This window comes from the organism of the source record quoted next, unplaced genomic scaffold (genome assembly GCF_019419815.1).
Source record: "Pyrus x bretschneideri cultivar Hongxiangsu unplaced genomic scaffold, Pyrus_bretschneideri_v1 Contig11, whole genome shotgun sequence".
Classification (NCBI taxonomy): Eukaryota; Viridiplantae; Streptophyta; class Magnoliopsida; order Rosales; family Rosaceae; genus Pyrus; species Pyrus x bretschneideri.
Genome location: NW_025999402.1, coordinates 4,283,161 through 4,300,289, shown reverse-complemented (window position 1 = coordinate 4,300,289; position 17,129 = coordinate 4,283,161). Strand labels below are relative to the sequence as shown.

General features: G+C 34.7%; 1 protein-coding gene across 1 annotated transcript; it reads left to right on the top strand.

The window, feature by feature from the left end:
• The first annotated feature begins 8,144 nt into the window (after positions 1 to 8,144).
• Positions 8,145 to 12,068, top strand: LOC103962152 (F-box/LRR-repeat protein 3). Its single transcript, XM_009374826.3, has 8 exons — positions 8,145 to 9,022; positions 9,256 to 9,381; positions 9,678 to 9,785; positions 9,875 to 10,268; positions 10,345 to 10,474; positions 10,768 to 11,062; positions 11,152 to 11,403; positions 11,674 to 12,068. Exons 1-8 carry the CDS (start codon positions 8,336 to 8,338, stop codon positions 11,725 to 11,727), a joined length of 2,046 nt encoding a protein of 681 aa, XP_009373101.1. The 5' UTR covers positions 8,145 to 8,335; the 3' UTR covers positions 11,728 to 12,068.
• The last annotated feature ends 5,061 nt before the right edge of the window (positions 12,069 to 17,129 follow it).

Here is a 17,129-nt window from a genome sequence, read left to right as displayed (position 1 = left end):
AAATTAATAGTACCAGAATTGATTTTTTAGTGTAAAATGTGATTTTTCGTTAAAGTAAATAGTACCGAAAGTTTTTCGTTAAAGTTTATTTTAAAAAAAGCATGGACGGAACTTGATGTCCCAAAACAATAAATGAGAGGGGTTGGGAATTTGAGATGTTGTAGCAAAGGATGTGGGAAATGATGAACTGGGAACGGGAGGAAGGGAGGAGGGACGGCGAGAAGAACTGAGAAAAAGGGATAGCATATGGGATGTTGGCTTTTTACCCTTGGACTTGCATATATTCATTGTTAGCATAGCATGGAAAGTTTACCATTAAAAAAATCAATAGAAATGGACGTTTTCTCTAGGTGAGTTAATTAAAGGTTTTTTAGTCAAAATGATTTTTGAGATTTGCATTACACATCATTTTGATCCTGAGATTGAAAATCAATAGAAATGGTCCATGAGATTGTTCGCCATCCATTATTTTGGTCCTTCGTTAAAAACTCTGTTAAGTGTCCGAGAGCTCTTGTCGGAAGTTTGGGCAATTTTCAAAGCTTCATAACTCAATCGTTTCTCAATCAAATTCGACCCATAATATATCAAAATGAAGATAGGAAAGTTTAGAACAAGATTATACCTATTTGAAAGCCTCATGGTTGTCGAATATGGCCAGAAAATAGCCTAAAAGGTGACCGGTCCACAGGAAAACTGGAAAACTCGCTGGAAACTGGGTAAACTTTAAACATTCATAACTTCTTCCATACTCAATGAAATTGAGTGATTCAAAAATGAAAATCATACTTTTCGATGAGACGAAGAAAATGGCATCTTTCTCAACGGCTAGTCAGCCGTGGTTTGGCCCAAAAACGGTTCGAAAGTGGCTAACTCAAGACCAAGATAGTCACTTTCAAGCCATTTTCCAGCCAAAACATGGTGATTTAGCTGTCAAGAAGGTGCCATTCTCTTCGTCTCGTCGAAAAGTATGATTTTCATTTATGAATCACTCGATTTCATTGAGTATTGAAGAAGTTATAAACGTTTAAAGCTTACTCAGTTTCCTTTGAGTTTTCTAATTTTCCCGCGGACCAGTCACCTGCCAGGCTATTTTCCTGCCATCTCCGGGAACCATTGGGCTTCCAAATAGATATAATCTTATTCTAAACTTTCCTATCTTCATTTTAATATATTATGGGTCGAATTTGATTAAGAAACGATTGAGTTACGAAGCTTGAAAAATTGTCTAAACTTTCGGCCAAGAGCTCCAAGGACACGTACAGAGTTTTTAACGAAATGACCAAAATAATGGATGGTGGACAATCTCAGGGACTATTTCTATTGATTTTCAATCTCAGGGACCAAAGTGATGTATGATGCAAATCTCAGAGACCATTTTGGCTAAAAAGCCTTAATTAAATAAGAATACTTTCATTTCTAAATATGGAGAAGTACGTAAATTTGCAAATTTGTCTTATTTTTTTTTTTTTTAAACAACTGATAGTATTTATACTAAGATAGATAGGTCTGCTTACTCTGACAATGAGTTAGCAATAATATTGTTCAAATTCGTCTTTGACATTATCAAACCTAAGACCTCTCACTTAGAAAGTACAGAGAAATATTACTATGATGTAGTGCTGTAGTGACAAATTTGCAAATTTTGAGCGGAGATATTGGTAACTTTTTTGTTTGGACCTTCTCATTTCATTTTTACACTCTCCTGCATTTTGTTTAGTAATTGAGTTCGTCCATTTTCCAAATCGCCATTTTTTTTTTATATAAAAAGGGAGACAACTGGTGGTAAACCCACGGTTATCCATCCCTTCTGGAGTCGGGAAGACCTACAGAGGCTAACTGGCCATAAGTCTAGCTTCCACACCAGCAGCGGATTTCGAACTCGAGATCACCAGTTTTTTAGTTTTAAAGAAGCCTTATAATCCGTCATTTACCACTTGATCAAAAACTCATGGTTTCCAAACCACCTTTTGAAAATCATGTAAAAAAATCAATCAAATTACATAGAAGTTTTTCAACCGTTTGAGTATTTAGTGTTTAATTAAATAACATGGTTAATTTATTATTGAAAATTGTCGGATGATAAATGATTTCATATGTAATTAAATGATATTCAAAAGCCGACCCAGAAAATAAACAGTTTGAATCGTGTATCAGCATGATTTTGTTTGGTTGAGGTTGGGCTTGTTATGCTTCTGGTGGGGAAAGAGACACGTACCTAAATGATCTCACACAATTGCAAACCATGAATTTAGATTAATTATTCTGGGGTGCTAATGGGAAGTGACTGATAGTGATAATAATGTCAACCAACATTTGTCACGGACGATAATCATTTCATGTACCAACACGTACTGAACATCTCACCAAAGTCTGCCTCTTGTCACTCTCTAGGGTTCGTCAAGGCATACACATTAAATATTCATAATCTTTTTAATTTTTAATTTTCAATTAAAAAAACCTAGAATTACAAACGAAAATATGTAAAATATCCCCTGAAATTGTTTGATTGCCTTGAGCCTGTTCGAGTTACACCCTTATGCTTTAACTACGTATTCACATTTTTCTTATTCTCAGAAAGAAGCTCATAAGCCATAATTTAGTGTGAGACAGGACCTTACACAAATGTTAAGAAAAAAAAGGACATTTATATACTAATCAAACAATAATATGTGTGGAGGTGTATATATATAATATATATATATATATATATCCAAATAATCAACAATCCAAAATAACATATGCATTGATAATATTATTTATCACAAGTTGCAAACTTTAACACTAAAGTAAGATGTAAGATGTATGATAGAGGAGAAACAATAAAAGACCTAGCGAATAGAAGAGATATACTAGACTTTACAGTTTTTTGATTTTTTTTTAACATTTGAAATTTTGGATAATAAAATGTATAAAAATTCAAGAAAGAAAGCTCTGGTTTGAACCTGGCTGCATGAAGCACCGTGCAAGACATTTTTTTTTTTATTAATAATTTAAAACTGAACTCTTTGTTAGCTTGTATTAGCGATATCAATAATATTTTTATGATTGTTGGAGGGGCCATATTTTGTAAGCTAAATAAAGTTGATGATTGAGTTATTACTTAAGCGTTAATAAACATGTTCATTCTTATTGGCGACAAATCAGTTAGTTTGTAAATTTTATCTACAAATTTAATCTTCTTAGTATTATCCTTACTCAAAACATTGACACGTTGGCAGAATATATCACTACATTAGAGAGGTTCTACAATCACATCATCAATTTGATATACTGCAAGTACGAGGAGTAATTGGCAGATACATTCACTAAAGCTTTATTAAAGGATAGGTTCTATAAGATTAGGAACATGTTAGGAGTCAAATCAGCAACAAGCTTAGAAGGGAGTGTTGAACTATAAAGCTTTGTTCCTGAACGATTGAAGAATCGAAAGCCTGGAGGAATCAGTTTGCTCATGTGCAACTCACGTGTCTAGTTTTAGCTGAGGTGTAAAGCCTAGCAACGACGATAATCTTCACGCACTCAGTGTGTTGTACTGAATGCAAAGAATCCAACGTAGATTCAGAGTGACGTTTCCATTTTTGCTTGCTCTCTTCTTGTTCAATCTTCTCTTTGCAACTTTGAGATCATTTTCTCTTTGATTGCCAGTAGCTAACAACCTCCCAGATTTGAAATATACAGCCTCAAATACATAACAAAAAGGAGGATTCATTCATTTTTTTTGCGCTCCTGCACTTTGTTTGGTGACCCAATTCGTCCATCTTCCAAACCACCTTTTGAAGATCAATCATGTCAAAAATTAATTTGTCTATTGCCCTTCTCCATTAGTCTCTATTATTTTGTTTAAATCAAGTAGAGCTTGTTATGCTTCTGGTGGGGAGAGAGAGACACATACCTCAATGACACACGGACGAGGATCTTCTCTGGATCATTTTTGTGAGGATTCGGGAATTAATCAATTGTGTCTGTTCATAGTACATTGTGCAGTCAATTTTCGTTAAGTATTATTTATATTCATATTTAATTTTAAATTCAAAATTCAAAATAATTTTTAATCGCACGATGTACGATGAACGGACTCAATTGATTGATCATCCGGATCCCCACAAAGAGGATCCTATTCCATAACACACAGCTGCTATAAATGAATAAATTTAGATTAATTATTATGGGTTGTGCTAATGGGAAGTGATTGATAAAGATGAATGAGGATCCTCTCCAGATCCTTTTTATAAGGATTTCGGGAATCTTTTAATCGTGTCCGTTTATAATACATCGTGTAGTCAATTTTTGTCAGATACTGTTTATATTCAATTTTAAATAAAAGAATTTATAATAATTTCTAATTACACGATATACGATAAACGAACATAATTAGATGATCTTCGAGATCTTTATAAAGAGAATGTGGAGAATTGATAATGATAAAAACATTGTCAACCAGCACTTGTCACGGACGATAATCATTTCATGTACCGACAATGTACTCTAAGCATGGTGTTTTTCATGTCTTACACATTAAAAATTAGAGATTGATAAACTAGATTCATTTAAAAATAAAAAACTAGAATACAAACTTCTTTTTGTAACTATTTTTAGTTTTTTTTTTTAAATAGAAAATGAAAACATTCCTTAAAATTTTCGGATTGCTTTGAGGCTGTTCGAGTTACACCTATGCTTAACTATGTGTCCACATTTTCCTTATTCCATAAGAAAAATGATTGAGCTTTTCCCTTTAGAAAACTTCCTAATAACGTTTTTTGAGTGCCGATAACAACCTTGATTTTTTTTTTTTTTTTTTAAAGAAAGGAGCTCCTAAACTAATGTAAGAAGGGGGAGAATATGAACGTAAAACGTAAGTGAAAAATCCTAATTACCTAAACAATCTATCACTTGAGAAACTACTTTGAGATCAACTTTCATGTTCATAAAGGCAAGAATATAAACAAATGCATTCAATTTTGGCCAGCTCAACCAACACATGGACGGGTTATTAGGTTAGCTAGATGATTCATCCTGCAATATGATTTGTTATCTGAAGGAGCATACAATAATATTCTGTATTATTTCTTTATTCATATAATACTTTCTTCTCCTCCACTCCACCCTCAATGTATCTTTTCTTTCTTCTTAAATACTTTCTTTAGATCTCTCATATCAAACACAGTTTCTGCAAGATATGATCCGAATAAACATAATTGAATCGATTAGGAATGTAAGACCAAATCAGCCGCAAATCTGGCATCCTAAGAGCATTTTCACACGTTTGTGGAAGGTAAGTGTGTTGAATTTTGTAAGATTTTAAGTGTGAACCTTGTAAGTTTTTTATAATTTATATTTTTTTTTTTGGTAATTTTTATGATTTTTTTTTTGGATTTTATAGAATTCATCTTTGCTGGGCTTCACGTGGGGGCCCCCCTTGTCTAATAGGCTTCCTGCGAGCGCAAGTCCCAGCTTCAGGAGGCAGAGTAGTCGCAAGGGCTCCTGCCTTCCTTGCAATTGCTTCCAATTTTTTTTCCGTTGGAGCTGATTTTCTGGGGCTAAGGGCAATTCAACCCAATTATCCTTGCAATTAAGTGACTGCTGATTGCTAACTGCTAATTGCTGGGAAGTAGTATTATCTCCCTTCTTTTTTTCCTACCCTTCCCTCCTCTTCTATTTGAACGGTCACGGTTAAACCACATCAACATCTCATATTAATTTTTGTAAAAAGAAAAAGATAAAATAAAGAATGGGAGAAGAAGGAAGAGAATCCTAGTTCAATTGCTGGAAATGCTCTAAGGTCTACAGCATTTCCTAGAAGTATGGCATGATTGTAATATCAGATAAACAGAGGGGTTTTTTGTGAACATAAGGCATTGTACAAGCTGGAAGATGCCTACATAACGCCGCATGAGTTGCTACCTTCCTTGCATATCGTGACTTTTTATTCACGTTATCATCCTTACCATTTTTTTTAATATAAAGATTGCATTCTGAAAGTTTTATTTGATTTGGAAACACTTAAAGTTATTAATAACTCAATGTGAATTAAACAAGTTAACGTTTCACAACGATGCTGTTATTCGACACATATGAACGACAAAACGATTAAAATAATTTAATATTTTTAAGAGGTAATTTTTTTTAATAATGATTATACATAATGAACAAATGTTTTGTGGAATATAAATCTCACATCAAGGAATCGAGAAAATAAAATACGATATATAAGTGTATGGTTCCACTCTTAATAACCGAAACTTTTTGTGATAAAATCAAACACCTAATAATAAGTGATTAAGTTAAAATAACATTAGTCTAGTTAAGAGTGAGCTAGACCTATCGCTTAATTTTAACAATAAAATAATGTCAAATAGTGGTTGCACTAGCAATGGCTACAGCTCTCTTTACATGCGCAAAGCCCACGGAGTCCCCAAGAGGAATGGGATGGCGGTAAATTCTGAAATTCGAAAGGGCATTTTGGGAACACAAATGTCGAATCCCAGGTAGCCCTGCACGAGTCGCAACCTCCCCGAACAGTAACTGAAAAAACGCTCCTCTTCCAATCGGAACATTTTTTTTTTTTTTTAATTATATATGTAATTATTTTCATATAATTCTGATTTTTCTAAGGCTGGTACTACGTAAATGGGACTATATGAGTACGGCAATATCTACTCCGAATATCTTAATTCTATTTGCGGTATTTTTTAATTTATTTTTCAATATAATTTTTATATATTTGTTTTGTCAGGTTGTTCGTACTGTCCGCACTTGAATCTGTCCTTCCTCACATAGGTCCTCCACCAAATAAGCTACTTTTTGCTACAAGAAAACGACTTTTTCATTTCCCAAAGTACCCTCGCCTACTTTCCCTTAATCACTCCCGTCCTTACCGTCCTTCCCCGTACAGAGTCTTCTTTTCCATCTTAAATGACCAAACTACCCCGTCCTTGATACTTTCCATTTTGCCAATTTGCCTATTTCGTTGGGTTCTTTTTGTTAAGTGATTTTTCACACTCTGCGCATTTCTTTCATTCTCCCTTGATTCATTCAATTTAAAAATTAAGACAAAAGCGTCATTTAGTATTATAGTTTAAAAATATTTTTCTTGACTAGTAAATGAGAAATTTTAGTTCGATTCTCGTTAAAGGTAAATTTGAACCATATTATTGCTAGTCCATTGTGAGGATTAGTCCGCTCCCCATCTCTTTAGTGTAGATAATATCATTTGTTCAAAAAAAAAAAAACAAGATAAAAACGATTGAACAAGAAATTGTGTTTTTAAAAATGACATCATTTTTCTTATATAAAAATTTACTAAATGTGTACATTCAAGTATAAATTTCCTATAGTATTGTTGGTATATTGTGTATTCATAAAATGTTTGAGTTGCTAGATTGTGAATCTGATATCGTTCATAATTAAAAACGTGAATAATTTTTTTACAAACAAAATAGCATGCACTCTCATCAATAAAACTTCTATTGTCATTTATTACAAAATGAGTAATGTCCTACACATGGAGACCAATATAAGACTACAATAGTAAATTCCATTCAGTGTTTGAACCTAAAAGTAAGGTAGTGATTTTTGTTGTTATTACCGTTTTCTCTTTACATGTCAACAAATTATTATTTAATTTATTCAATCTGAGGGCAATAAAAACATAAAAGATTAAGAGGGAAGGATAGCGTTTGAAACTATTACAATAATTTAAGAGAATAGAGAGTTTTGAACCTGAAATGCATGAGTCAAGAATCACTACCTAAAAAGAAATGATCATATGATTCTATTGGTTAAAGTAGAATTTCTCATATCCACCGTCTGAGAATTCATACAAATAAGAAAAATATAATGTTATTCACACACTCATTTTTACTTTTCACACATCCTTGTTAATTTTTAACAATTGATCTTCTTCAATTCACTTGATCCAACGGTTAAAAATTGAAATGATGTAGAAGAAATAAAAATGGGTAAGTGGACAACAGTATCCTAAGAAAAACCCTTTTTTTTTTTGGGTCAAATAAGAAAAACCCATTTGATTAGATTAGTTTAAGTCATTTGGGTCACTTAAGGATAGTATTTGGAAACAAAGGATAATATAGTCATTGCATATGACAACAAGCAAGGGTACAAAGTACCACTATGATGTGTTCATAGTAAAAACCCTTTCTCCACCATCTTCACTTCCCCATCAACTACTCTCTCTACCCACAACCCACCCAAAGACCGAAAACCAGAATTCCTCTGCCCAACGGTTACCTCCGTCTTCTTCCACCTATAAAACCAGAATTTCTCTCCCAAAAACACCATTTTCCTCCATCTTCTTCCACCTCTAAAACCAACTCCCATGTCCTCATCCAAATCCCAGAAAAAATCTCAGAGCATGAAGAGGCAAAAGATCATTCCACCCAACAATGGCAACAACAACGTCTTCCATGTTCTGTCCGACGAAATCATATTCATAATCCTCGACTGCCTCGAGCAAAACCCAATTGACAAAAAGTCCTTCTCTTTGGTCTGCAAGTCCTTCCACGCCGCAGAATCCAAGCACCGCAAGAAGCTCAAGCCTTTGCGCTCCGACCACCTCCCGAGAGTCCTCCGCCGGTACCCATATGTCACCCACGTTGATCTCACGCTCTGCCCGCGAGTCCCGGACGCCTCCCTCGCCGCCGTCTCAAAGGCCTACAGGTCCACCCTCCGTTCGATAGATCTTTCGCGGTCGAATTGCTTTTCCGGAACTGGGTTGCTGAGTTTGACTGCGAATTGTAAGAATCTGGTGGAGATCGACCTTTCGAACGCCACCGAGCTCAGAGACTCCGCGGCGGCGGCTCTGGCGGAGGCGAAGAACTTGGAGAAGCTGTGGCTGGGGAGGTGTAAGATGGTTACGGATATGGGTGTTGGGTGTATTGCAGTTGGTTGCAAAAAGCTGAGATTGATTCATTTGAAATGGTGCCTCCGTGTTACCGACCTGGGGGTCGGATTGCTTGCTGTTAAGTGTAAAGATCTTCGAAGTTTGGATCTCTCGTACTTGCCGGTAAATTCTTGTTTTTACTAATTTACTTCATGTTTATGTTGATTTGATTTTTGATTTTGTATGGTAAATTGTTGTTTTTGTTTGATTTAATGTTGTTCTGTTTTTGAAAGCACCCTGCTTTTGCATTGTAATTGTCAAATTTAATTTTGTTTTTACACTTTTAATTTGAACTTTGGTATGCTAATGATTTTCTGTGTCTGCATAGTGATTTGTGTTTTCTTGGTGATTTGCAGATCACAGATAAATGCTTGCCGTCGATCTTCGAGTTACAATATCTTGAAGATTTGGTTCTAGAAGGATGCTTCGGCATCGACGATGACAGCCTTTCGACCTTCAAACATGGGTGCAAGTCGCTTAAGGTACCTATGCTTAAGCTTGTCTGGTTCAAGATTGCCTGTTGTCTTGAGCATCTTTTGTTAAGTGAGGTTTAACATGAAATCGTTTGATTGGATTTGGGTCGTCATGTGTGAGATTAAAAAGCTTAACAATTCGACTTTTGATTATATTTCTTCTTATTACACGAGATTATTTGGTTGGGGCCGAAATTTAAATTTGATGCTTGTGGGTATAATAGATAGTTTGTGCTAGTTACTTGTCGAGTTTACATAACTGTTTCGACAAATTTTGACACATGCTGTTGTATTACCATTGACAGAAACTTGAGATATCAAGCTGTCAGAACATTAGTCATGTTGGGTTGTCCGCCCTAGCGAGCTGTAGTGAAGGATGTTTAGAGCAACTCGTATTGTCATATGGCTCTCCTGTAAGTACTGACTTTCCTCGAGTCTTTTTAAAAGTTAATATTGTGATTTCTCAACTCACACGTTGCACCGTGGTGGCACTTGTGATCAGGTGACTCTTGCTCTTGCTGATAGTTTGGAAAAGCTTCCAACGTTGCAGTCAATCAAATTAGACGGTTGCCTGGTTACCTGCGCTGGACTAAAATCCATTGGAAACTGGTGTGTTTCGCTAAGGGAGCTGAGCTTAAGTAAATGTGTGGGGGTAACTGATGAGGGTCTGTCCTCCATTTTGAAAAAGCACAAGGATTTGCGGAAGCTAGACATCACATGCTGCCGAGAGATAACTTATGCTTCTATTGCCCAGATTTCGGAGTCGTGTACAGCACTCACTTCTCTTAAGATGGAGTCATGTACCCTGGTTCCTCGAGAAGCATTTGTCCTCATTGGACAGAGAGGCCAAACTCTTGAGGAGATTGACATAACAGATAATGAAGTCGACGACGAAGGTTTTTCCCTTGCTCAACCTCAGTGTTACTAAGAACTGCTGTTTGAATTGCATACTTATATACCTTCTATGTGCAGGTCTGAATTCCATCTCTAGATGTTCCGAACTCTCCAGCTTAAAACTAGGAATTTGCCTGAATATAACTGACAATGGAGTTGTGAGCATTGGCATGCACTGTATGAAACTCTTAGAGCTCGATCTATACAGGTTTGTAACTCATGATCCTTGCAAAACTTGAACCTTTTTTGTAATTTTTTTTTTTCTTTTCATTTCCCCTTTGTGCACAGAAACGTACCGAATGCTTAATCTAAGTCTAAGGTCTCGTTGATTTTGAATCATGCTGATCTATGTCTTCAAAGGTCTAACTAATTTATATAGGAAACAAATCCCAACTTCTCCACAAGGTCTTCTGTGTTTGTGCTCGAATATTTGTTTGTGTAAACATATATTCATAGACTGACAGAACAAAGCATTAATGTGAATGTGTTTCTTTTGTGTAGATGCACAGGAATTTCAGACTCAAGCATGTCAGCTATTGCTAGAGGTTGTCCTGGACTTGAGATGATTAACATAGCCTACTGCAAAGACATTACTGATAGTTCGTTAATCTCGTTGTCAAAATGCTCAAGTTTGAACACCGTTGAAAGTCGAGGATGTCCTCTTATCACATCGTTGGGTCTAGCAGCAATTGCTGTGGGATGCAAGCAACTGACCAAGCTGGACGTAAAGAAGTGTTCAAATATTGATGATGCTGGGATGATCCCACTTGCTAACTTTTCCCAGAACCTTAGACAAGTACGCTTTCTCATTTCTCGCTTTCATGTGAGCTTACAGTTTGATAGAGAACACTTGTTTTTGACCAGACGGTTCATATTTTCGTGCAGATTAATTTGTCATATAGCTCAGTTACTGATGTGGGGCTGTTATCCTTAGCCAGTATCAGTTGCCTACAGAGCTTAACCATCTTGCACTTGAAGGGCTTGAGCCCTAATGGACTGGCAGCTGCCTTATTGGCCTGCGGGGGGCTAACTAAAGTAAAGCTCCAAACAACCTTCAAGTCATTGCTACCCAAAGCTCTTTTCGAACATTTAGAAGCACGTGGTTGTGTGTTTCAGTGGAGAGATAAATTCTTCAGGGTAAGTGTTTTTACTTATCAATCATCAAATCCACGAAGATGCCAACTTTTCCAACAAATTTGTTTAGTCTAATGTCATTAAAGATGTAGGACGTAACTGCAAATATTTTGTGTTTTCATAACAAACAATAATCAAGTTACACGTTCTTTGCACTCACATTCGTGCTTCCGATCCAATATCACCGCAAGAGAAGTCATAATATATGGCTATATGATTTGTTTGTTGATTGTACTTGACTATCTTATTGACTTTAGTTTGTATGATTGACAGGCGGAATTGGACCCTCAATGTTGGAAAATACAGTTGGAAGATATCATGGCGTGAGTTTTTCCCACGACTATTTCGGTTGAGTTGTTTAGGTTCTTTGGACTCTGTTGTGAAGAAGGCAAAGTCCTCGGGTTGCTCGATGTATAGTACTGGTTATTTCTTTCATTTGTCACAGCATACTGGATGTATTTACAAGTTTTTCGAAGTTGCGAACCCCAGAAACGTGGGCTTTGCTATGTAGTCTCTTGACTCTGCCACCAATCTTACCAAATCCGTTGAAAAGTTTAATGGATGGATGGTTTGGATGCAATGTTAAATGTTGATTTTCCTTGTAGCTAACGTACGTTATCAACTAATGAGTTTGGTTAATGTGATATTTGGAGCATGACTTTGGACGACTTTGATTTATGAGATTCATGTATGAAGGTGGTGAGTAAACGTTCTCCTTATTTGATAAATTTTCAGTGTGCCCGTGATATGGAGTAGTACACCACGTGTTATTATTATATAAGTGCATGAAAATTTTAGTTTTCAAGTGTCTTTCCACTTGTATTGCACCATCTCGTATTTCTGGAACATTGAAAAATCTATCTTCCTTATTTTTGCTTAAGTTAGAAAAGGGGGGCCAGTGTGATATTAGACAAGAACACAAAGTGTTTTAAGTTAGAAAAAGGGATTAAAAAGTCATGTGGCTAATGTATACACATGGTCGCGGTCTTTTTCGGTCACAAAAACTTTGTGTCATATTTTGTGAACCCCGATTGTATTGACACCACGAAAAAGCTCTTGACCGCGTTAAGCGACCCTTCCACGGTGGGTGGCCTTGACCAACTTTTGTATATGTTCAGCTCCTCTCCTACTTGCTTCATGTTGGCGCATCTGTTCTTGAAGCAACATGCTCGTATCTTTGTTGTAATCGTCGCTCGTCAACGATCTTATTGACACATCAGACATCACATTCAAATAAGTATTGGTGATCATATCGTATAATAACAATTTTCAGTAAAACAAGTTTATAGTGAAACATATTAGGGTGGATTGCCAATTTAGTCTCTGAATTATCATCTCAGTGAAAATTAGGTTCTTAAACTATTTTTTCAGAAAAATTAATCCTTGAATTATAAAAATCTACCAATTACATCCCTAATATTATATTCGAAGCTACTATATTCAATTTTCCTTCAATTTAAGTCACGTTACTTGCATGTGATACACATTAGAGGGTAGATTGGTAGTTTTCCATGAAGAAATAGTGTATGGAGTTAACTTTAGAGGGTAAATTGGTAGTTGTACATATGAAATCGTTTAAGTTAACTTTGGAGGGTAAATTAGATGTTAGATTCGCAATCTATATGAAATGTGAAGGGCTTATAGGCGAGAAAATGATAGTATTACACTTTAACGTGTGTCAAGTAACTTAAATTGAAGAAAAATTGGATAAAATAGCTTTGTATAAAATCGTAGGGATGAAATTAGCAATTTTTAATGCATTTAAGAACTTATTTTACCGAAAAATAAATTCAATGACCTAATTTTCACTAAGGTAATAGTTCAGAGACTAAAGTCACACTTCATCCAACATATTAAAAATAAAATAGTCTCGTAATCATTCGCGTATTTGAGAAAAATAAAGCACAATATCTTTTATCTTTTGTGCCTAGATTCCTTCTCTCTCAATTTCTCATGATTCGTGATTGTTTAGCAACCCTGAGTGTTGGAAATTACAGTCAAAGATTCATGCAATCGGCTTTCTCACTTTTCTTGTAGGTTGAGATGTCTTCTTCTTGTGACATTACTTTGGACATGACATTGAGAGATGGTCTTTGTACAAAATGATTTTTCATAACGTTAACATAATTTCTCAACATGCATTAAATGAGATTATAGACTTCTTCAACATGTATCGTATGATGAATACATAGATGAAAACCAAAAATTAATACTCATACTTTTTCTCACCTTCTATTTCTCTTGATTGACACCGTTGAAAAAGATAAATAGAATCATTCATTACTCTCGTTTTAGTTCAATATCTAACAAAGTTTCGTTCTCACTTTATTTTTTATAACACAATACCACCGCAATTCATTTCTTGCGAACTGTTTTCCATAAAGATTTCTCATGACCAAATAATTCTTTATTTCTTTTGGCTCATGTAATTAAGATATGGTGAAAAGAAACCAATTTGTTGAAGCATTGTTGCTGTCCAAAAATTTTGATAAAAAACAAAAGGACCCGCAGGGAATCGAACCCAGGTCGCTGGATTCAAAGTTCAGAGTTCTAACCAATACACAACGGAACCTTTTTCGTTCAAGAAGCGCCTGCCTATTAATTTAATTTTCCCGCCCTTCTCCAGTGAAACAGATTTATTTATGGGATCTTTTAGTTTAAGTACTATGTTTTTGTTTAGGTGCTAATGGAAAAGTCAATCAAAATAATTCTATAAATACTACTATAATTCAAAATAATTACATGATTGCTATTCAATCCTAACACGTTTTCAACCGGCCAACTTTTTCCTGCAACCAGTTGATCAAATTTTCCGGACTCAATATACTGGTCAACAATGATCTTAAAAAAACATGTTGAGTAATAAATTTTTTCATAGGTTCTCTAATTTTATTATGTATACATGTAAAGGAAAAATAAACTCACATCAAAACATACTTGAAGATGAAAAAAATGTGCATATTGTTTTTTTAGTTAATGTTGAATAACGACTTGAAGTTTTTCGCCGATTGGAAAAAAATTTCGACCACAATGACGATGACTAGTGGCAATTTTCTAGCACTATCACAAATGGGATGTGGCCCATGTGGGTCATGTGCAATAATTGTATTTGACCACAAATTTATGGCTAAATTAAACAAAATGGGAAGAGATTAACAGTTTTCTGAATTTGCCTTTTAGATTATTTCATATTTTGACCTAATCAATCATTAGTTACTATTAAATTGAATTCATCATTTTTTTAATAATATTAATGTTTCTATCGATTTGCCTACAATAATTAGCTTTTGAGGGATTTTGTCCTCTATATGAAAGCAATAATCAAAGTTTAATGATATTAATTTTTTAATGATATCAAAGTTTAATGATATCATTTTTTTAATGATATTAATGTTTCTTTATCATCTTAGATGACAGATGAGTTAGACAAGTTACATCATTTAATTTCAATTTTCTTATTAATTAAAACACTTAAATAAGGAAAATTGCAGACTTTAAGTTCTCCCTCTGACTTTACTAACTTAATTGGGCATGAACCTTAATCCGATAGACAAATTTGATTTTGACTCCTAATTCACATGAAAGCTAATAGGCATTACTAAATGAAATAATCAAATGAAATCCTTCTTTTAAACCACAATATATATATATATATATATTTTTTTTTTTTGAAAAGAAAGCAAAAAAAAAAAAAAATCACAAGATGAACAACCATGGAATACCAATGAAGATTGGAGACATAAATACTTGAAAGGGAATGAGGATTGGGGCTACGGGGCATGAGTCTGGAGATAGAAATCAATGGTGATTGTGGTATACGAGTAAATTTTATAAAGCTTGACCATAATCAAGGAAATCAACCGAAATCAATAAAAACAACTGGCATGAAAACGAAAAGGGAAGGAAGAAGAAGCATAATGGATAGGGGAAGGAAGAAGAAGACTCCTCATATACCTTAATCATCATTTAATTAACAATATTTTTATTAATTATTGATTACCAGTTTGAAATTACATGCTAATTAATTTAGATGATGTGGATGTCCATATCAGATGCCACCTAATATGGTATACAATTGTGGTACAAAAATATGGTAAAAATAACATTATTGATAGAGTAATGCTATTCATACTATGTTTTTGTACCACATTTTCATACTACTTTAGGTGACATTTGATGTGGACAGCCACATCATTTGAATTAATCAGATTTTTAAATTTAGTTCATTATTTAATAAACTAATAATTAAGAAAAACTAGTTAATTAAATGATGATTGTGGTATACGAGAAGTCTTTCTCCTTCCTTTCCTTGGGTTTTGGAAATTTTTCAAATGATGTGGCTTTCCACATCAGATACTATCTAAGATGGTATAAAAATATGGTATAAAAACATGATATGAATAACATTACTCTTGATATAAAATCTCTACGTTGTATTTGCAAGCATTGGGGACTTTTATTACCATAGGACACATAACCATATCCAAAAAACAAAAGAACATAAACAAATATTTTAATAAGAGTTCATTAGTAATTTCTCATTGAGTTTTACGTTTGTTCCACGTTAGCCGCTTTTACGTTTGTTCCACGTTAGCCCCTCATGTATTTTCTTTGGATCCTAATCTTTAAAAATATGGTAGATGAGAACAACAATGTCAGCAGTTACAAAAGTCGACAGAATTAGTAGTGGATATAGTTCAATTCGGCCAGTTTTTGTTGGAAAGGACCTTGGTATTGACTACATCGCTCATGAAAAATTTTCGTACCAACTCCAAATTGTTACAAATTTACATACCACAAAAGAAAGATGAAATACATAGAGAGTGGGACACGACACATTCTAGGTTTGACTTCTGGCGCTGGTGAATCATATGATGGTGTGCAAAGGAAGACTGAAATACCTCTATAAGTCTTTTCAATCATTGAAAATGTGGTATGCCGTGGAGAAGTCACCAGTTGATCTCTTTTTTCCAAAAGAAAAAAAAAATAGATAGAGAAAGGGGTGACATTGGTGGGTGCAAATTAAATAAGAAAAGAAGAAGAGGAGACAAGGGTTCTGGATTGATGAAGTGTTTTTTCAAACCAATGTAACTCGAAACAAAATCACTCAAATTGAAACACATCTAAAAAAATATATGTAAATTGAACTAATCATTCATAATTAAGGCCATTTTGATCAAAATAGTTGGGTAACCAAAATCTTATTTGAAAAAGGAGTCGCGTGTGTTATTTAGCTGACGAAGTCAGTTTATATCGTTATTAAACACACTTCTGAAGTTTGTGGATAAATTTCGAAAGGATCAAATCGAAAACATCCCAAAAGTTTGGGTGCAAAACGTGAAATTAACCCTTATGATGAGTGCCAATAATTGCCACTCTTTCAATTTTCAAGTTTTGACAAAAGAAAAATACCTTTTTTTTTGGTTTTTCATTTTAAATACATTATCACATAGAGCAAAAAGATCCCCAGCAGCCTCTTCTAACTGCAGAGCTTGTGTATCATGAGCCGCCACCTACCATACGTGGGCACTCTTCAAAGTCAAGTCAAACCCACAAGCTTTGACCGGAATTATTTTTCCCATTTTCCACGGTCAAACTTCCCTGAGCTTCTCAGAAACATCCAAAAGTGACCAAAATACCCTTCCTCTCTCCTCTGTCTCCCCTATAGTTGTGACTTGCATTCAACCCTTTAAATTGCTATCCTCACCCCTCTCATTTCTCTCTCACAC